This window comes from Theobroma cacao, chromosome 4 (assembly GCF_053813885.1).
Source record: "Theobroma cacao isolate CCN51 chromosome 4, ASM5381388v1, whole genome shotgun sequence".
NCBI lineage: Eukaryota > Viridiplantae > Streptophyta > Magnoliopsida > Malvales > Malvaceae > Theobroma > Theobroma cacao.
In genome coordinates, this window is record NC_142642.1 from 2166240 (window position 1) to 2187916 (window position 21677).

At 33.1% G+C, this 21677-nt stretch overlaps 3 protein-coding genes and 1 pseudogene across 4 annotated transcripts; 2 read left to right on the plus strand and 2 right to left on the minus strand.

Moving 5' to 3' along the window:
• Window positions 1-828: 828 nt before the first annotated feature.
• LOC18600983 (UPF0481 protein At3g47200-like) lies at window positions 829-3543 on the plus strand. Of its 2 annotated transcripts, none has more exons than XM_018118929.2 (3): window positions 829-909; window positions 1518-1612; window positions 2075-3543. In XM_018118929.2, exon 3 carries the CDS (start codon window positions 2105-2107, stop codon window positions 3377-3379), a length of 1275 nt encoding a protein of 424 aa, XP_017974418.1. In that variant the 5' UTR covers window positions 829-909; window positions 1518-1612; window positions 2075-2104; the 3' UTR covers window positions 3380-3543. The 2 variants fall into 2 exon arrangements, with proteins under 2 accessions (XP_017974418.1, XP_007031831.2); XM_007031769.3 differs by lacking the exon at window positions 829-909 and adding an exon at window positions 1278-1386.
• An 11986-nt stretch (window positions 3544-15529) lies between these two features.
• Window positions 15530-15979, plus strand: LOC18600984 (putative calcium-binding protein CML19). The gene is given in 2 exon segments (XM_007031770.3): window positions 15530-15752; window positions 15755-15979. Coding segments are annotated over 2 exon segments (402 nt in total). The 3' UTR covers window positions 15934-15979.
• Window positions 15980-18092: 2113 nt separating this feature from the next.
• Window positions 18093-21256, minus strand: LOC18600985 (protein LYK2). The gene has a single exon (XM_018118844.2). It carries the CDS (start codon window positions 19534-19536, stop codon window positions 18301-18303), a length of 1236 nt encoding a protein of 411 aa, XP_017974333.2. The 5' UTR covers window positions 19537-21256; the 3' UTR covers window positions 18093-18300.
• On the minus strand, window positions 19810-20346 carry LOC148763054 (protein LYK2 pseudogene; annotated as a pseudogene).
• Window positions 21257-21677: the final 421 nt, after the last annotated feature.

Below are 21677 nucleotides of genomic sequence, written 5' to 3' on the forward strand. Positions count from 1 at the left end.
TGAACGACTCACCATCATTAACATTTCTATAGCATTACAATTCCCTTACTCAAGAACTTTTGGCCACCCCGATCTTCTTACTTTATGTGAATCTTCCATACATTTCCATCATAAGATATGGCCAGAAGCTTGTTAATTTAAATTTCTTAACTGCTTGAATTCACATAAAAACATGAATGTTAAATAGCAAACTCTTAACTACTGTTCTTCCTTTTATTGTTTTCAATTATATAATTTTTATTTTGTTCCATACTTTGTTTCAAGAATTAATTATAATAGTAATAACTAAAAATACCAATCAAACGAAGTTTAAATAATTATAAGTTCTTGGGCAGCTTTAAGGTGATTAAATTCATATTATTTGCCTAGCCACTGATCAGAAGAGACAACATTTGTAAAAGAAAAAAAAAGACATAATATCTAAAAAAATCCTTAAATTATTTAGCAAAACTTAAATAAGTCATTAGTCTTTTATTACTTTTAATCAAGTTGTTATATTTTTATTTTGAAACAAATAAGTCTTTATAACTCATGGTTGACAAACTGTTATTAGTTAAAAGACAACTTGTCATTCTATACCACGTGACAGTGATGTAATATACTGACATGTTATAATCGATGATATGTTATGTTAATGTGATATGATGATTTGATCATACGATATTTTCACCTTCTATGTCAATGCCACATCAACATTATGTCAACGTGGCATAAATGATATTTTGATTATTGACAATTAGCAATTATTAGTAATAAAGGCTTATTTGACTTCAAATAAAAAATTAATTAAATGTAATAAAAAATAAAGATTTATTTAAAAAAATTTTAAATAATTTAGACACTTTTTCCAAAAAAAATTTATTAATTCACCTTTTAACACCTTCAAGCAAAGAATTCAATTCCCTAAAGGTTAGAGAATCTCTCTTATGCTTTTTTCTTTTTTCTTTTCTTTTTTGAATTCCTTCTCTTTATTCTAAAAGACTTGCATCATTGATGATGAAGAATGTGGATAATTTCACTCCTATACTACTTATAATTTCACTTCCACATGCATCTTCAGTCCTCAATGGTCAAATTGAATGTATAAACTTTAATTATTAAGGCATTGGCCTTGGCCATTTCAGTGTTTCTTTTTTTTTTCCCCTACTCAAAGAAAGATATATCATTTTCTAAAGGTGCATGCATGGCCATATGTATGGTTAAATATATTTATGTATCATGCATGCATGCTATTTATTTTTTGAGAGTAAACAAAGAACGACTTTAAATCTGAAATAAAAAATGAAAGAAAGAAAACAGAACTACTTGCATCCATTTAACATATAATTCTGATCATTCAACTCTCCCAGGAAATATTTAGACTAAGTAAGCTCTGATAAAGAAGATGTAAGATCATACGATTTCCAATTATCTACTTCTTTTTACTATGTTTCTTACAGCAAAATTCCATGAGTTTTCCATAGACTCTATTATGAAAAAATTTAACATCAATTTTCTTAATTCTTCTTAATTTGCAGGTTTTAAGGGGAGATTAGCACTGGAAGATAATCAACAAATTACTTGAGACTGATTGAAAGCAAGGGACTTCTGAGGGTATTTGCATTTGAAGTTGGTAGGCAGATACCACGTCTTCTTTATTTATTTACTTATTTATACTCATGCCTACTGCCGTTTTCTTTGAATGAGACTTGAAACTTCACTTTCTCCTTTGAACTAAATTAAAGTTTAAACTCCCAAATGTCCCTTCTCCTTTGTCATCATTGACTTCAACAAAAACTAAAATGACTAGGGAGAAAAGCTGAAACAAGATATTTTGGGGGTTTTCTCTGCAAATTTTTTAGGTCCAATTTGCCTAAGAACTACTAACTTTAATTTGTTCAAAGGAAGAAGTTGTACAGGTTTTGATTTAAGGTAGGGAAAAAAGAGTAATATCTATGAGGGGTATAGCCTATCAATATAACTAAGCTTTTACATTGTTGCTTTACATCTTATTTTCATATCCTCAATTGTTTTCTTACTGATATAAGCTCTGACTCGAGTCTTTTTCCCTTCTTTTCCCCTTTGTATCCCGGAGGAATATACTGCAGCTACATAGATCATAAATATGGCACAGGGTGGGAGAGATGACACTGTGATTGATGTTGAATCATTGGCATCTTCCATGGAGAAACTACTTACTTTATCACCTGACAGTTGTATCTTTAGAACACCAAGCATACTCGCTAGGCACAAACCAGAAGCATATATCCCCAATTGTTTTTCCTTTGGGCCTTTTCACCATGATAAAGCAGACTTGAAAGTCACAGAGACAATCAAACTGAAGTATTTACGAGGCGTCCTCTCCAGATCAGATGATCGAAAGACAAAGTTAAGGGAATGCCTTGGTTCCATTCAGGAGGTTGAGGGAAAGGCTCGAGACTGTTATGCAGGGAAGATTGATCAGTTTGTGGCAGAAAATTTTGTACAAATGTTGGTGCTTGATGGTTGCTTCATCATTGAGCTACTTCGCAAGGATGCTGATGTGGTGCCTAGAGAGGATGATGACCCAATTTTTTCAATGTCTTGCATGCTCCAATTTCTTCATCATGACTTGATTTTGCTAGAAAACCAGATACCTTGGTTTGTACTGGAGCTTTTGTTCAACAAAACCAAGACCCCTTCGGAAACCAAGCCCCTGGTTGAACTTGCCCTTCATTTTTTGGGCAGCATGTTCTCATATCATAGTCCTTTACGCACTGACCTCTTTGTGAATCAAAAGGTCAAGCATATCCTTGATCTGCTAAGGTTATTTTTGGTTTTGCCATCTGAAGAAGTAAAACACTACGAAAGGGAACGACGGTTAAATCAACAAGACTTGGGGTGGCAGCCAATCCCTTCTGCCACTAGACTTAAAGAAGCCGGGGTAAAGTTTGTAAGAGTCACAGCTGGTAGCATTTTGGATATAAAGTTTAGGCATGGTGTTTTTGAAATCCCGTCTTTGCTCATTCAAGAGACGACGGAAACCATCTTTCGAAACCTCATCAGCTACGAGCAATGTTTACCGAATTGTAGACCCATTTTCACTTCCTACGCCAAGATCATGGACAATCTCATCGACACCACCAATGACTTGGAAACGTTATGCAAGAAGGAAATTCTCGATAACTGGTTGAGCCCTGAGGATGCAGCACATTGTTTTAACAAGCTTTACAATGACACTTACGTGAAAGAGTTCTATTATTGTAAACTCTGCGATGAGCTAAATCAGTATTGCCAACAACGGTGGCCCAAATGGCGTGCTGCTTATGTGCACAACTACTTCACCAGGCCATGGGCTCTGGCTGCTCAAATTTATGCCATCATCATGTTTGTGCTTACCTTCTGGCAAACCTTGAAATAGGATTGATATTGTCTCTCTAGGCCATTTCCTGTGTGTGGTTGATCCAAAACATAATAGAACGAGTGCGCTCCATCTTTAATTTTGATAAGCGATTTCTATGTTTGCTGTGTAAAACTATTTCTATTTCAAGGTTTTTTTCTCAATCAAATAAAATTTTATTAAGTATTCATAATTTATATGCAATTGTTGCATTTAAATGTGGTGAGTTCACATGGCACGTAACTTTATTAATTATTTGTGGATAATTAATAAATATTTAATTAATTAATATTAGATATTATTCTGATATTTCTTAATTAAATAATTAAAAAAATTTTGAGATAGGATATAAATTTAAATTTAATTTTTTAAAATTTAAATAAGAATTATCTATTCATTATATTTAAATTTAATTTGTTTAAATTTAAATAAAAACTAATTACATTTAAATTTAATTTATTTAAATTTAAAAGTAATATCCGATCTCTATATTCCTAACACGTTTATAAATAGTAAACAAATATACTAATTTTTCACACAAGAAAGAGTGAACGTGAGTTGTTCCATAAGTTAAAAAAATCAAAACCTCTTTTCTTTTCTTTCTTTCTCTTCGTTCTTGAGGTACCATCAATAGCCAAAAGGTTTTGAAAAATGTAATTCATTGTGCAGGACTCTAGTAGCCGCTTCATAATAATAAGAGTGAAGAGATCATTGTATGCACGAAGAAGGATTTGTAAGGCAAGCTTCTTCAATCAGAAAGAGAGTGGAATATGTATATAAAAAAGTAGACCCACCTCCCAACAATGGTATTAGAGTAAGTTTTGGCTTACTTTTATCCCTTTAATTTGTGTATATTTTGAAAGCATATTTTGATCATGATCTTATTTAACTTAAATTACCAGTATATGACTTTTTATGTATAAATCTGTAATAGATATGTTCTATTTTTTATTAGCTTTCTCATGATGTATTATATATCATCAAAAATAATATTGCAAATTTATTTTTGTTGAAACTAATATGAGGAAGGAGTAGGCTTTAATCCAGTACAAATAGATGCATTGGTCTAAGGTCACGTGGAGCCTTATGGATGGCAGCAAAACAGAAAAAAAAAAAAGGTAAAGAAAGTGCAACTAGCAGGATTCGAACCTATACTAACAAAATCATTACGACTTAAAAAAAATATTTTTTAACCACTACACCAAGAAAACATTCTTAATATGAGAGTGCGGCAACCAATAAAGACCAAAGCCCGAACACAGCCATAAAGGGCTTGATGTGGTAGCCACATGAAGCCAATGGATATACTTTTCAAAATTACATTCTTACCCCAAAAGTTTTTATTTTTACAAAATGACCCCTTAAAATATTTTTTGGTAATTACAATTTGACAAAAATGCAGAATATTATTTATGTTTTTGGCATGCTAATATTTTATTAAATTCACATACGTTATAAATTTAGTTAATTAATATGTTAATTAACCACTTTTTTTTTTTTTTGCTTATATGTTGTATATTAGACATTATTTTTTTCTAAAACATATATGGTTTGAGTGAACATAGCAAATTTTTTTTACTCTATTATTTTACATATGTTTTTTTTTCCTCTGCTATTTTACATATGTTGTAAAATTTTATATACCATATAAGTATATTTTATATGATTTTACTTATTTGTTAGTTAAAATTTATAAAATGTGTTACGTAATTATTTTGTTTATTTGTTAAGTAAAATTGTATGCAAATAGACAGTATAGTGATTATATGTCTCAGTAGTTTTGTCAAAGGAGACTGGGTTTTAAGAGTGACCATTTGTGACTCTCCAACCTTTCCTGAAAATTACTACAAAAACAAGGGTGCTTTGTCAAGAAGACTATTATAGTCTTTCCTGGGAGCATATGAAAATATGATCTACTTAATGCCACTTTGGTGTGTATAATATTTATATGGAAGTTTTTGATCATCCAAAATAATAAATATGTATAAGCAAGCACAACATCCCCATTTTTGTGTAGATTGATGCAGTAGATTCCTTATGATGTAATTTATTTTAGGTTTGTATTAATTATTGAGGCCATGTAAAGGGATGTAATTTTGCAGTTACTTTACTCATAATATTATTTTGGATATGGGCACCTATAAAATCAATAAGGTTCTTTAGTAAAACTCACTATATTATGTGGTAAGTAGGAGTTATTCCCATAATCTAAAGTTAAATTAGATTAAACATTTTAATTGATGCTTATACTATTGGTGATGATTACTAGCATGCATGCAAAATTTTCGAACTAGTAATATAAGTAAAAATTAAATATGTCTAATCTTAATTGATTAGAAAATTATATATGTACCTAATTAAATCTTATGCAATGATATAATGATATGGCTTTAAAATGAATTATTACTGATTTGACCAAAGGTGCCAAACTTGATGGCAAAAACTATGATATCTAGCATAAAAAGGTTCAATATCTTCCCAATGAGTAAGAATTGCTCAATCATTTTACCAAAGAGATGAACCCACCTGACGCTGAAAACACTACCCAACATCACCGTGACCAAGAGGCCTATGACACGTGGTATAAGAGATACAGTAGTGTGCTCTTTGACATGTTAAGTTGCATGCACGATGGTCTCATTAGGGAGTTCAAGAACTTCCCAACTACTAAGCAGTTGTGGGAACAACTGAAATTCAAATATGGTAAAACCATAACTACGAGGTTTTGTGCCTTTGACACTTAGGTTTAATCAATATGTGATGGACTCCAAGCACAGTATGGCTGAACACTTAAGGACTGTGTCAACCATGATAAAAGAGATGAAAGCAATTGGTTATGATCTCACAGATGTGCAGTAGATCTTAGTTGTCATCAGGTCACTCCCTGAGTCCTCATGGGATCATGTTAAACTTGTATTTACACACAATTAAGGGATAAAGACTTTTGATAACATTTCTCGCCATCTAGAGCTTAAGGCTGAGCATAGAGAAGTTATCCACAACACTGCCTTGATAGCTTAAGTTGGAAATCGCAAAAGATATGTTCCCTAATGAAAAAGACAACAAAATAATGGAAAGATTGGAAATCTAAGACCCAAAAGTGATGGAGTCAGCAAGCGCCAAAGAGGCAAGAGTGGTAGGAAGAAGGATAAGTCTAAGTTGAAATGCTTTAACTATGGTAAGAAGGGATATATTTTGCTCAGGAGTGCACTAAGCCTACGAAGGTTTGTCCTCTAAACTACTTTAGAATTTTTATATGTTCTCATGTGTTTATAACTCATTCTCTCCTTGGTTAGATTATAGATACAAAAGCAACCAAGCACATAACCTGCAACCATGCAAGATATGTAGATTACCATCGTTTACTAACGAGTAAACACTTTTATCATGATGAGGAATGGAGAACAGGAAGAGCTCCTAGGAGTAGAAACTTACCAACTCACAGTGACAATGGGTAAAAATGGCTCCTACATGATGTGCTTCATACTCCGCTCGTACGATGTAATCTACTTTCAGTTTTAACATTGATGATTTTAGGATTTAATTTTGCTTTCGAGAATTATAAGTTGTCTTTTTTTTTTTTTTTTGAAAACACGTTTTTGGTCATGATTATTTTAAAAACAGTTTGATTATGTTAGATTTGGATTCTAATAATGATGTTGCTTTTGTTTCAAATTCTTCTTTTGATGTTATAAATGATTCTATGAAATGGCATGCTAGATCAAGACATATTGGGCAAAATAGAATGTCCAGATTGGCTAGAGAAAGGTTATTGGGCTCACTCATCAAAGTTAAACTTCCTAAATGTGAGCCATATCTTGTTGGTAAGTCTAGTAGAAACCCTTTTGGGAAGGTAAAAAGGGCCACCCATCTTCTAGAACTTGTCCATTCAGACATTTGTGGGCCTATGAATGTAAAGGCACACAACAATGCATCCTATTTCATTACATTCATAGATGATTACTCACGATATGGATTCATATTTCTGTTGTCTCACCATTCTAAACCTTTGAATTGTTTCAAACGCTTTATGGCAGATGTTGAGAATTAGAAAAAAAGGAAACTTAAGGTTTAAGGTTTTTCGCACTGATAGACGTCATGAATTCCTATCTAATCAGTTTAAAGAATTATGTGAGGAAAAGGGAATCCATCAACAATTAACGATATCTAGAACTTTGTAACAAAACGGTGTTACAAGGAAAAAAAATCATACCTTGGTAGACATGGTTAGATCAATGATGGCACAAGCCAACCTTCCAATAAGTTTTTGAAGGGATGCCCTTTTGACCGCAACATACATCCTTAATCGTGTGTTTTCAAAATATGTTCCCACAATTCTATATGAGTTATGGAATGAAAGTAAACCTAATTTAGAAGGCTTACGTCCTTGGGGATCAGTAGGGTATGTACATCACTCATCTCATAAGTATGGGAAACTTGGCCCTAAAGCTAATAAGTGTGTATTTATTAAATACTCAAAACATTCTAAAGGCTACATTATGTATAGGGAAGACCCTAGTGGAGAACCCACTGAGATGAAATCTTGTGATGTTGATTTTTTAAAAGATGACCTTCCAAGCATAGATAAGGTTAAAGAAAGCCTTGTGCTTTATGAGATTAAGGAGCCTCAAGAAATGGTATCCTAACATGAGGAAATGAATGTGGAAACACATTCTATCCAATAGACTATTGAGGTCAGTGGGAGTACACCACCTGAGCTCCACCAAGATTCATAGTTGTGAAGAAGTGAACGTGGGCAAATATCTTGTAAATGATTCAAGATAAAAGGTCAATCTTTCTTAGATATTCCTATGGATCATGATGAACCATACTCCTATGTGGAAGCTTTAAACTCACCATCATCAGACAAGTGGCTTACTAGTATGGAAGTTGAAATGAAATCCATGACTGAAAACCAAGTATGAGAGTTAATTGACCTTCCACTTGTGTGCAAGGCCATCGAAAACAAATGGGTTCTGAAGGTAAAGCACGAAGTAGATGAATCAATTGAAAAATATATGGCTCGCTTAATGGCAAAAGACTATACCCCAAAAAAAGGTGTGGATTATGAAGAGACATTTTCTTCTACATTGAGATTTGTGTCAATTCGTCTTATCCTAGCTATAGTGGCACATCTAGATTTGAAATTATTCCAAATAGATGTGAAAGCTACATTTCTCAATGGAGAAATTAATAAGGAGATTTATATGAATCAACCAATTAGTTTTCCAGCCAAAGGAAATGAACACAAGGTGTTTCACTTAGAACATTCTATCTATGGCTTGAAATAATCATCCCTACAATAGTATCTTCATTTTCATCAAGCCATCATTTTCATAGGCTTTGTGATGATTGAAAAGGACCATTGTGTATATGTAAAGAGATTAGGGAATAAGTTCCTTATTCTTTCATTATATGTGGATGATATCCTATTAGTCGGGAATGACATAAAGTTAATTGTCAGCACTCAAAAGTGGTTATCCTCCACTTTCTAGATGAAGGACATGGGACAAGCTGAATACATCCTCGGGGTTAAGATCTCGAGAAATTGTTCTAAGAAGTTCTTGAGTTTCCTCAAGAAAATTACATTCAAAAGGTTTTAGAGCGATTTTATATGCAAAACTCCAAGCCTATAGACATTCTAATGAAGAAAGGCCTATATCTTAGCATGGAACAACGTCCTAAAACTCAAGAAGAAAACAAACAAATGGCGAATGTACCATACGCAAGTGCTGGTGGTAGTTTGATGTACACTATGATGTGTACTCAACTGGACATATGTTTTGCAGTTGGTATGGTTAGTAGGTACCAAAGTAATCTTGGGATTGCCCATTGGGCTACAAACGAAAAAATACTACGGTATCTAAGAGAAACCACTAATTTGGCTTTGTGCTATCAAGGTGGAAGTCTAAAATTGGTTAGATATAGTGATGCTGATCACGCCGATGACAAAATTAATCAAAAGTCTACTTTAGGATATGCTTGTATGCTAAAAGGCGAACCTATCTCTTGGAGTAGGAAAAAGCATCCTTGTACTACTCTATATACTATGGAAGCAGAGTATGCAGCATGTTGTGCTACAGTATAGAAGTGGTTTAGTTAAAAAGATTCTTGTAAAGCTTGAACATTACTAAGCATCTTAGTGAAGTTGTTGTACTTTATTATGACAACACAGCTACCATAGCTTATACAAAAGGTCCTAAGTATCATGGAAAAACCAAATACATTGATACTCGCTATCACTACATTCGTGACATCATTGCACAAGGTCTTGTTATGTTGAAGTACATTTCCACAACTGATATGTTAATAGACACATTCACTAAACTTACTGCTAGAAATGCGTTTCAAAAGCATATTAGAGGTTTAGGGTTATTATACATTTGATATTCATGTACTATTGTTTTTTGAATAATTAATAAATTAAATTTGTATTGACTTATTTGATCAAATGTTGTTAATTAATTAGGGCACATATCTAAGGTAATTATTGTCACTAGGCTTTATAGATTATTCATCTCACATGAGATAATCACCCCAACACTATGGTAGTGTGTGGGATGAGACTTAAACGATCATAAGGTACCAAGCATTCTGTGATCTCCTAGTCACATAAGTTGTGAGCAAGGATCTTAGCAATATCACCTTCACTTAGAGTCAAGATAAGACTCATAAGAGTCAAACATGGAGATTATCCACACTCCATAAAGCTAGTGATTTCCAGATTTGAATCTTAGGGGATTCAAGTCAATCCTTTTTGTAAAGGTTAGACCGAGATCCGTATGGTAGTTTTGACGTGACAAACCCTAAATAGAAGATCCACCATAACCTAGATTCCATATTATATGTGCTATTAGTCGACCCATTGAAATGAGTGATTGAATAGATCCTACTTCATCACTATGTGAGCCCTAAGGACTTATGTAGTCCAAATTTTATACCCTTTGAGACTTGGATTTATGATATGAAGTTGAGATTTGGTGTTGCTACTTTAGCATGATTTCCAAAGGTTAAAAATGATGTGATCTAGCGGAACATGATTAGTTATGTAGTCAAATCTTAATAAATTGACATGAGTATCCAAAGAAGAGTCATCATACATCTCTCATACATGGTCTATAACTCATTGTCTGGGCGGTTATAAAAACATTAGTTATTAGATATAACCATGAGTTTAGACACATAAAGAGATTCTGCATAGCCATTACATGTAGGAAAGATCAAAGATCAAAGATGCAAAATCTTATGTGATTAAAATGATTTGGGTATGACGAGAACTCGAGCGGTGTTATGTTAGCAAAATGGTAACTTAATATCTCATTGCTCACTAGTACCTTTATTTCTTGTTGGTCGCATGTTCCATTTTCGTTGTATGACAATTATTGGAAAATGAGTTAAATTAAAAATGGTATAAGTTTATGCCAATGTGTACGAGTAAGAAATGTTGCATTTACATGTGGTGTGTCCACATAGCATGCAACTTTGTTAATTATTTGTGGATAATTAACAAATTATCAATTAATTAATGTTGGATATTATTCTGATATTTCTTAATTGAATAATTTAAAAAAAAACCTTTGAGATAGGATATAGATTTAAATTTAATTTATTTAAATTTAAATAAAAATTATACATCCATTATATTTAAATTTAATTTGTTTAAATTTAAATAAGAATTAATTACATTTAAATTTAATTTTTTAAAATTTAAAAGTAATATCCTATCTCTATATCCCTAACACGACCACAAATAGTGAACAAACATACTAATTTTTCATACAACCAAGAGTGAACATGAATTGTTCTGTAAGTCAGAAAAACTAAAAACTCTTTTTTTTTTCTCTCTTCATTCTTGAGGCACCATCAAAGGTCAAAGGGTTTTGGAACATGTAATTCCTTGTAGAAGACTCTAGTAGTCGCTCCATAATGAGAGTGAAGAGATCATTGTATACACGAAGGAGAATTTGTAAGACAAGCTTTTTCGTCAAAAAGAAGAGTGAAATATTTATCTGAAAAGGTAAGCCCACCTCCCAACAGCAATCATAATCTTTTATAAAAAAATATTAGACATTAAACATATGAATATAGTCCAAAATAACTTGTACAAAACTTTTAAAAAGAAAAACAAACATCATCAAAACGATCGCATTTTACCATGCATAAACTATCTGAACTCTATTCATCTAAAATCTAATAATAAAAGGATCTATAGAAGCATTAACTTCTCAAAAAATATATGCAAAGATTATATCCTAATAACTTTCCACAAAGTTTTTTTTTTTAAGTCAAAAACATTTATTAAAAATCAAAGGGTTACAAAACTAACAAAATAGTTAGCAAAGCAAAGAACATAGTTCTATGCAAAATCAAAAACAAAGTGACAAAAGCCACCTTCCACAAACTTTGTTGAATTAGCTAATCTTGTAAAGATTCAGCAAGAAAGTCCTTATTCTTTGTTTTGTCTGCAAGGGAAAGATAAGAAATTTTTAGTAATAGTACAACCATAGAATCATTTTTTGCATCAAAATGAGCCAAATATTATGTAACATTGACTAGCATAAAGCTTTATCAATTAGTCAACTTTATACAAAAAGTTAGTCCAAGTGCTTACCATTCTAAGCAGTGACCCTTTCTTCCTCTTCCATCTTTGTCATTTTGCTCCACCACCTCTCAATATAGATAAACCTCTTTAGTCTACACTTGCACCCGAATTGAAATCTAGGGTTTGTTTGGTAATTAAAAAATAACTTGTTAGGAGACAAATTTTTCTATATAAAATATTTTACAAGAAAATTTAATATTTTTTATTATTTAAATAAACTGTTGAAAATATTTTCTATTGTTTGGATTATTCAATGAAAAATATTTTCCACCATCACTGGTAGAGTTAGTTGGATGTTAAAATGATAAATTGGAGTTGATTACAAAGCAATTATACTATTTAGTTCTCATTAATTTCATATCAAAATTAAGAATAGAAATGAAAATGGATAAAATAAGTGCCTTTTTGGTTTGGCGTTTTTCATCTTATCTACCTCTTAAAAGTAGAAGTTAAGCCAGATAAGATTTTTGAGAAACTCTTAAAAAAAGTAATTTTTTTAAGAACAAAATTTAAAAAAAATGCTTAAAGAAAAGCTATAGAGATGAGCTTTCTCTTCTTTCTTTTAAAACACACCAATTTTTCAAGAAATACCCCTCTCTCTCAATCAACCTCCCTCTACTTTCCTTCTCTCTGAAAATCACCCTTCTTAAATGTAAATCGTGATCTCCCTCTCCTCAACTTCTTTCTACAAAGACTATTAGAAAAAAACAAAAGAAAACACAATAACAGAATAGTAAAATTTAATATTTTTTTATTCTTACAAAGATTAAGAGAAAAGAAGATTCAAAATTCAAAGTTGCATTCAAATACTATTTAAAGATTTTCTCTTTTCTTCACCAAAGGATTCTAATGTTAAATACATCGTTTCCTCTTTTCTTTTCTTTATTGAGGAATTAAAGCATCATGATTCAATTGCTTGTTAAATCAACAAAAATCTAATACTATTACTACTATATAAGTTTGAAAGTTGTTCCATTTTTTTATGGATTTCTTTGATTTTAATATTTGAAATCGTATATAAACTTGAAACAGATTTATTCCACTTTAATTTATTAGGTAATTGAATATGATATAAATACCCCTTATGGTAATTTTATTCAAAATTAGAACTTATACAATGTATTTTGCCAAAAAGCTTACCAAACAGATTTAGCTTAATTATAAAAGCTATTATGAAGCTCTAATGAAAAATATCAATATTTTTCATAAAAGTTGTTATGAAAAATATCAATATTATTTTGAAATTATAAAAGCTATTATTTTTCATAAGAGCTTCATAATAGCTTTCTAAGCTAAAAAAAAGCTAGGCCAAATAGGCTCTAAATAATAATATTTTTCAAAGCATTTAACCACATAATTATAATGAAAGTAAACTCTAATTTTCAAAAAAAAAATGCATCTCATTATTTTTTTTAGCATAACACTATAAAAATATCAATATTTATCAACTGTGTAAAACATCCAAAACTTATATCCATAAATGTGTATTCATTAAGTGACAATGATTGAAATATTTTTTATTATAATTATTATTAAGATTTATTAAATTTATTAATAAAAATTTTAATTACATCAAATGATTTCATTAAAAATATTTTTTAACATTTTAATAGGATTGAATAATTTAAATATTAATATTTTAAGTTAAAAAATTTTTAATTAAATATTAATATTTTTTAAGTTTTTAGTATTTTAAGTTAAATAATAATATTTTTTAATATTTTAAGTTAAATATTAATATTCAGCAAACCTATACTACTAGGTTTAGTATAAAAGTATTCTTCCAATTCTCCGACAACTATCTTACATTCTTAATAGTTTACGTCACTGGATATTTTCTCTATTGATATGTAAAATGTTTTACATCTGAAATAAATTTCTCATCTTCCAAACCAGCATGATTTCTGAAAACGTTTTCCAAAATATATTAAACAAACATAATTAGGGATGACATTTGCTGCTACAAAAAAGGATTTCTTGCAACTACTAAAAGTAGATTATTCTTGCAATAACTTTTAACTCATTAATATTGATTTTCTTTTATTGTAATAATGTCGACATAGGCCTTTTTTCTTCTTGAAATTGATCTTTAATTATTTGCCAATTGTGCTAAGGCTTTCATTTGGGAAATATTAAAGGAGAAGATTTGTATTAAACTTGATATTGAATTAGCAGTTTCTATTCAACTTAATTCTGCCTTAAGTTTCTCTTAAATTTCTTAAAGGTCAATCTCTTAAGGGCCTGTCTATCATTGGAACAAATTTGCCCCTTGTTGGTTCTGTTTAATTGCTAGCGGTTTTTGTACTCAAATCTTTTTCCTCCAATGAACTTAGCTATAGCTTTAACGTTATTTTCTCCACGAAAAATCATTCCGCCGTCCCTTGGAAATTGAGAAACACCGAAAGTGTTAAGTGCAAAATTTCTACCCTCTCTTTCAATCATGTTCTCAAGAAAAGTAAACAGTATGACAAAAGCAAGAGTTTCTCAAGTCATTAATTTTTACATCATGTTTTGTAATACTCTTACACCTATACAAATAAATTCTTCCAACCTTTCAGAATAAAAATAATAGTAAATTCGTAATTAATAATGCAATCTCCCTTATTTTTTCTTACTACAACAAACTTATGTGGTTTATTAATTGATTTATGTTGAAAGAAAAAAAAATAATGTAAAGATTCATAAAAGAAATTTGGTCAAAAAAATCTGATTCATAAAAAGAAAAACAATAATAATCTTTATATAATCTCTCAAACCTTAATCTCAGCACATCCGAATAACATACCAACCCTCTCTAACATATATATATATATATATATATATATATATATTCAATTTTCAAATAGAAATATAAAAGTACAGTGGACAAATTGAAATTGAGAAACTAAATAATAGAAAATCAACTTCCATTAATATCTCATCTGCCCTCTTCATGGGAAATTGCAATAAATATTCAACAAGAAAAAAAAAAAGAGAGAGAATCAATAAAAGGAAGCTTTCTGCCCCTTTCTTAGTTATTTTCCAGTCTTGATTTATTTGGCAAATTTGATTTGATGGTTTGGTCGAAAAAATCCCCTGGCAATCTAGAACACATTGAAATCGATCGATTTTTTCATGCCTAAACCCCCCACCCAAAGAATTTGAATGCGGTCACTTCTTGGTAGATTCGCATGCTTTTTTTCCTTTGATTTACCCTCTTTTTCCACTGTATTTTTCCTTGCAGCCCTGCTGCATGCCCCATGCATGACGTTGAAGGTCAAAGTCTTCCTACCTTAAAACTCCCCCCCCCCCCCAGAGGAAAAGTTACAAGCTGGTCAACTCACGTCAAGCGCCCACACACCTCATCCCTACGCATGCATATATTTGCATAACATAATTGCATTCACACATGTTGCTCTCATGCCCCCTCTCTTCTATTTTTTTAATAGCTTTGCTTCATTGCCACCGAGTTTCCAATTCTCCATTCTAAACAGAAAAGTCAAACTTTTTGGCTTTTTTTTGTTGTAGCAATAGCATTATATACAAGCTAAGCCTACGTTATGTGAACTTGAAGCTCCTTTTTTGTTAGAATGAGCAAACACCCTAAATATGAAAGGGTGTTTAATCACTTTGATGAGAATGGAGATGGGAAGATATCCCCGGCAGAGCTTCAACAGTGCGTGAAGGCAATAGGAGGAGAGCTGTCACTTAAAGAAGCGGGGGTGGTGGTGGAGGCCTTGGATTCGGACGAAGATGGATTGTTGGGGTTGGAGGATTTCGTTAGGCTTATGGAAGAAGTTGGAGAGGAAGAGAAGCTTTCAAGATGTATGAGATGGATAGGTGTGGGTGTATCACACCGAAGAGCTTGAAGAGGATGCTTAGTAGATTAAGAGAGTCCAGGACTATTGAGGAATGTGAATTGATGATTGCTCAGTTTGATCTCAATGGTGATGGAGTCCTCAATTTTGATGAATTTAGAGTCATGATGTTGTGATTTAATTTTCTTTTCTTCTTCTTTTATCTTTCTTTTTCTTCTTGCACTTGATGGTGATTCTTTTCTCAAAGATCAATAATTAATTCTTTATTTATATTGTGGCTAGGTTTCTAATTTTTATACTTGTAGAAACATATTGGAAAATGGATATTGAGATAGAGATTACGGATCAAGGGTTAACAAAGAATTAATGGAGCTAAAGTCAGATCATACACAAGCAAATTGGAACAAAAAAAAAAGAAAAATCCATCCCTTTACATAGTTTAAAATCTTTAAGGCAAAGCTAGGCTGGAAGTGTTTTTTTTCTCAAAGTAAAATTTTAATAATATAAAAAATCGATGCATGCTAATAATCTTTGCGACGAGTATCAATCAGAAAAATACATACTAATACCTGAATATAAACCGAAACAAATTATCAAAAAATCTCAATTTACATATTATGTTACCACCAAGTATAAAACATTTCCGTTCTATCAATATTAAATTTAACAAAAGAATCAACAAAGCATTAACTTCTCTAAAGCCAATTACCATGTTGCTACCATATTTCTCAATATGACAGTATGCCAATTAACACAATAATTAGTTTTCTAAAGCCAAGCATTTTGAGTATTCAGAGGGATAGATATTCACCACACACAGTTGATCTCAAACTTGCTACATTTCAAGTTATAAGATAGGCTTTGCTTTATAGTTGAAATATTTATAAAGAATTTACCATCTAAGTTTGCTCTGTTTGTTTTAAACATAAAGCACTATGACTTTTGAATCAATCTAACAGCATACCTTATATTATATTTATATTCACACAAGTTATGTAACATCATGCCATTATAGACCCTAGTAGGTGGCATGTTTCATGTTAGTGAGAAAAATTGAAATGAAAGGAAATTGACAAAGTTCCAGAAAGGACAAGAGAGCAAATGAAGGGTATAAAGTTTATGTTCAGAATTTTAACCCTTAAGAATCACAACAATAATTTGGACACCAATGCTTGGCTTTGTTGTTGAATGACTATCAGCACTAGGTTAATGCATTTTTCAGATGTTAGATTTTTCCAAAATCTACAAGCAAGATAGCATAACTGAATGAAATGGTATGATATAAGCAGTGATGCAAGATTTTGGCCTGCTATCACCAAGCTAAACATGTAAGACTTTAATTTTTGGGCTAACAAAAAACTGTTGGTTGACTCATTTCTAGAAGAATAACTATAAGGTGTAAGAGGAGAAGTCTCTCTTGTAATACCCAACATCCCACATCTGATGTGAATGTGATTGTTAAGACCTGTATAACAATTCAAGCCCACCATTACTAGCAACTTGAGTTTAAGCTTTTGAGGGCAACGTGGTTTAAGTCCAAAAAGCTGTTGGGCCAATGGTTGAACTTGTGTTGTTACAAATGATATCAAAGCCTGCGCCAGGCTGATGTGGGCTTTCACATTGCTCTGGTGAAATCTTGGTCCTATAGATGTGATGTGTGGCCTTGATGAGGACATCAAGGATTTGAGTGGGTGAGATTGTGATACCCAACATCTCACATCGGATATGAATGTGATTGTTAAGACCTATATAACAATCTAAACCCACCACTACTAGCAACTTGAGCTTAAGCTTTTAAGGGTTATATAGTTTAAGCTCAAAAAGCTGCTGAGTCAATGGCTAGACTTAGATTGTTACACCCTCATATGGAGAAAGAGAGGAGAAGACAGTGTCCGGTAACAATTTTCCTACATTGAGGCTTTTGGTCCCTCCCCACCCTGAAAGCTTTTAATCATTGATCAGAAATTCTGATATAAAGGAGATTCTCATCATGATGGAGATGGGTTTTACAGGGGTTTTTGTGATCACAACCACCAAAATCTGGGGATGGTAGAATGTGAACCGTGCCACTAAGTTACAAGCCTTCAAAACGGTTGTTATGGTAGCATTAACTATAAAATAAGCACCTGGAAAGTGGCAACCTTTTGGCTGTAGAATTTCTCTCTTTCTTAATTGATTGATTTGTCTAGTAGCTAATCTTTGACTTTTGAGTCAAAGCAGCACAAGCTTCAATGAAGCAACAATGAGGCTATGTTAAACAAAAAGGCCCACCATTAGCTTCATATATAAGTTATAAATTATATATGTTATCTCAGAGGCTTCATCATATCGAGTACTACTATGATTATTATTTCAGGAATTATAGAGAATACAAAGTAGAAACTTGCTTTTTTTTGTCCAATTTAGTTTCTTAATTACGTATGTACAGGATCCCACTGCCCTTATCAATAGACAAGAGGCTAAGAGCCAAGGACTGCAGAACATTTCGAAACAGCTCAAAAATTAGAACTAACAGTAGCTATTTTGGATCCTTAATTGATTATTCATAGATTGGTCGTTGATGCTTTTACCAGAGGTTTGCAAGAGCTTTCACAGATTAACATATGTTCCACTTCCAGTGATTCTTCCACCAATCTTGATAACTTCTCAACAATCTCTCCAGCACTCGGTCTCAGAGAGGGGTCTTCTTCTATGCAAGCTCTAGCAAGATTTGCCAATGTGACAGCTTCATCAAATGAGTAATTCTCCCCTAATGCACTGTCCATCCATTCCCTTAGCTCCTCTGCGCTCTCTGACTGCAATATGGCCTTGATTTTCTCTGAAAGCCAAACATTCCCTCCTCCCTTCTTATCAGGTCTGCTTATTGGTGTTTGCCCGGATAAAATCTCAAGCAAAACTATCCCATAAGCAAAAACGTCAATACTTGGGGAAATCACACCTTGGTGAAGATATTCAGGAGCCAGGTAACCCAGGCTCCAACTAGCAGGATTAGTTGAAAGATCAGGATACTCTGTATCATCTTCAACACACCTTGCCATGCCAAAGTTCCCAATCTTTGCATTGAAATCTTCTTCCAAGAAGATATTTCTGCTCTTGACATTCCTATGAACATAGCTTGGATTCATTATCTGGTGCATATATTGTAAAGCAACTGCTACATCAAGACTGATCCTCAGCCTCTGCTTCCATGTCAAAAAGCAATAACAGGAGGCTATGAACTGGTTTTTCATTGCCAATCCACCATGTAACCAATCCTTCAAGGAGCCATTTTTAGCATATTCGAAGACCAAAAACGAATTAGAGACCTCAGTCACACAAGTTCCCAGCAGTTTAATTATGTTTGGGTGCTGGTGAGTTGCATCATTAAAGAATCTAAGCTCAACCTTCGAAATATTTTCTGTTCTTGTGTGCCTTATTGCTAAGTTTTTCCCATTGAGACGACCATGATACACACTTCCCTCGATCTGATTACTCGAATTGAAGTCCTCTGTAGCTTTTCTCAGCCCCTCTATGGTGTACATCTCCATCAGCGCCTTACAGGGAGTGCTACTGTCAATGATCTTACCATCTAAAGCATCCTCAGATCCCTCAAAAAAGACTTTCTTCTCACTTGCAGTTCTTTCGCTTAAACTAAGCTGCTGCAGTTCCACATCTACATCTTTTCTACAATTTTGCTTCTTCTTTCGCTTCAATTGGATCACCAAGAAGGTTGCTGCAACAGCAATGATAGCTCCAACTACAACCCCACTTAATGCAATATACACTCCGACTTTCCACATCCTTGACTTTTTCTTGTGCGTTTTAATTATTGGGATGCTGGTTTCTGGAAAATGCAGATTAGGCTCACTAGGTTTTGCTAGTGAACCAAGAAGAGGATCACCATTGAGTGGAATGAGAAGAGATGTAAGAGGTATTAAACTTTCAAGTTTGAAGGCCCCTAAGGATCTGTTATTTTCAGATATTATAGCTTCTGAAGTTGTATTGAATGCAATAGCCAAGTTAGAAATTGTATCACCTTGAGTTACTAGATAAGAAAGTAGGTGCCTTGCTTTCTAAGTGCCTTCAGATGCAAATGCAGATGGACATGCGCATCTTAATGGTATCAGTAACCGGACTTTGTCACCAAAACCCCATGGTGAGACTCCAGGATTCTTCTCTCGGATGGCTTTGCAGGTTGTCAAGCCTTCCAATGACTCAACAATACCATAAAAGCTCTCGCCTTTGATTGTAGTTTTTGTTAAACCAGCCTGGAAGAAACCATTGTTGCATTTACAATCAATTGGCACCAACAAAGGCTGATCTCTTGGCAGAAACTCTGTTTGTGCAGAGAAACCATTAGCTTCAGCAATTTTAAACCGATTGAGGCCTAAATAAAAGCTCAAGTTGGAAAGAGATGAGTAGTATGAATTAGTTCGGATCACTGCAAACGTGCCACATTGATCCTCTGATCCATTTACACTGCAACGGTACCCAGAAGCATCTGGAGATGTAGTTTCACAACTCAGCAAGTTCTATCCAAGTGAAGAGACAAGTAGCCAGAACCCTAAGACCAAAGCTCTCAAGTAAAGCTCACTGATCACAGATGCCATGCCAATAACCAACCAGTTCAACATAACAGACCAATTAAAAAAAAGAGCACACTTCGAGAGAGTGAATATTTTGGATCCATAGACACACAAAAATATAAAAAAATAAAGTGTTAAAATAAGAGCTTTTTTTGCTTTTTCCTCAAAGCCTTTCAAGGACAGGATTCTTGGGGATGACAAAGATATTGTATATTTTTATCTGGTTCCAGCTGTTTGTAACCACCTAGCCTTGGGCTTTGATTCCACTGACTAGGGGGTGGCTCTTTATCCCCAAGTTTTCAGTTGCCGTGCTTGGAGCCACCACTCTCAACTACTTTAGAGAACTCCTGGGGCTTCAAACCTGCTTTTATATGCTGAAAAATATGCATACAAGCCTATCATACATGTGCTTTGACAGGACATACATATAATCTGTTCCTTATCGAGATATAGGTAGAATTTGGGAGATGCTCTCTGATATTTTTAATCCAATCACATGAATGCCACGGGTAGATCATGGACATACAAAAACCATAATCTACATTTATGGTCCTCAAGTTTGGAAAAAAGTTGCTTAGAATTCATGGACCGAGAACTGGAATGCACAACATTACTTGTCTGAATGTGACAGTGAGTGCCAAACTTGGATAAATTTTCACTTGTAAACTGTTTTTGATAAGAAAACATGTGCAGCTAATGTGCCAAATTCAACACCAGATGGGATTTTTTATGCACTGTTGAGATTGCTTTTGTTGCCCTTTATCAGAAACAATTTGATATTGGAAATCGCATCCATTTTATGCAGACATTAACACAGTAGCATCTGCCAATTCTGTTTAACTATAATTTGGAGCATTATTGCGTATTTGTCGATATTGTACCTAGAAACTTTGAAGCTTAGTACTCTTGAGGGACTTTGGTTTGTGGACAAAAGATAGATAGGTCTGCATTGCAGAAATCTGTCTCATCAACCCCGGATGGAACCAGGAAAAAAGGAAAAGGAAAACCTGGAAAAAAATGAAGGTACATAAAGCATATGCACAAACACATGCATGCATTGGCTGGTTCATAGACATTCCTGCCCTACCGTAACAAAGAATTGGGTAAGGTCGAATTTAGGGGGCCCCCATTGACAAAAATTAGGTCCCAATTTCTAACGTTTCCTTGATGTAAATTATGATACGATGACCAAAATTCCTTACTCTCATGAAGATTTTCTAGACAGAACATGTGAGTTGCCATTGCCAACTCAGATGCCTACGTGGGAACCAACTTGGTGAGATTAGACAACTGGGTGAAATCCACATGCAGTAAGCTGATTGGAGATGAGTTTCAATTACTGAACATAAAAAGGG

Bases quoted from the DNA above. Each gene is read 5' to 3' on its own strand.
- LOC18600983 (XM_018118929.2), top strand. From the start codon at position 2,105: ATGGCACAGGGTGGGAGAGATGACACTGTGATTGATGTTGAATCATTG.
- LOC18600985 (XM_018118844.2), bottom strand. From the start codon at position 19,536: ATGTGGAAAGTCGGAGTGTATATTGCATTAAGTGGGGTTGTAGTTGGA.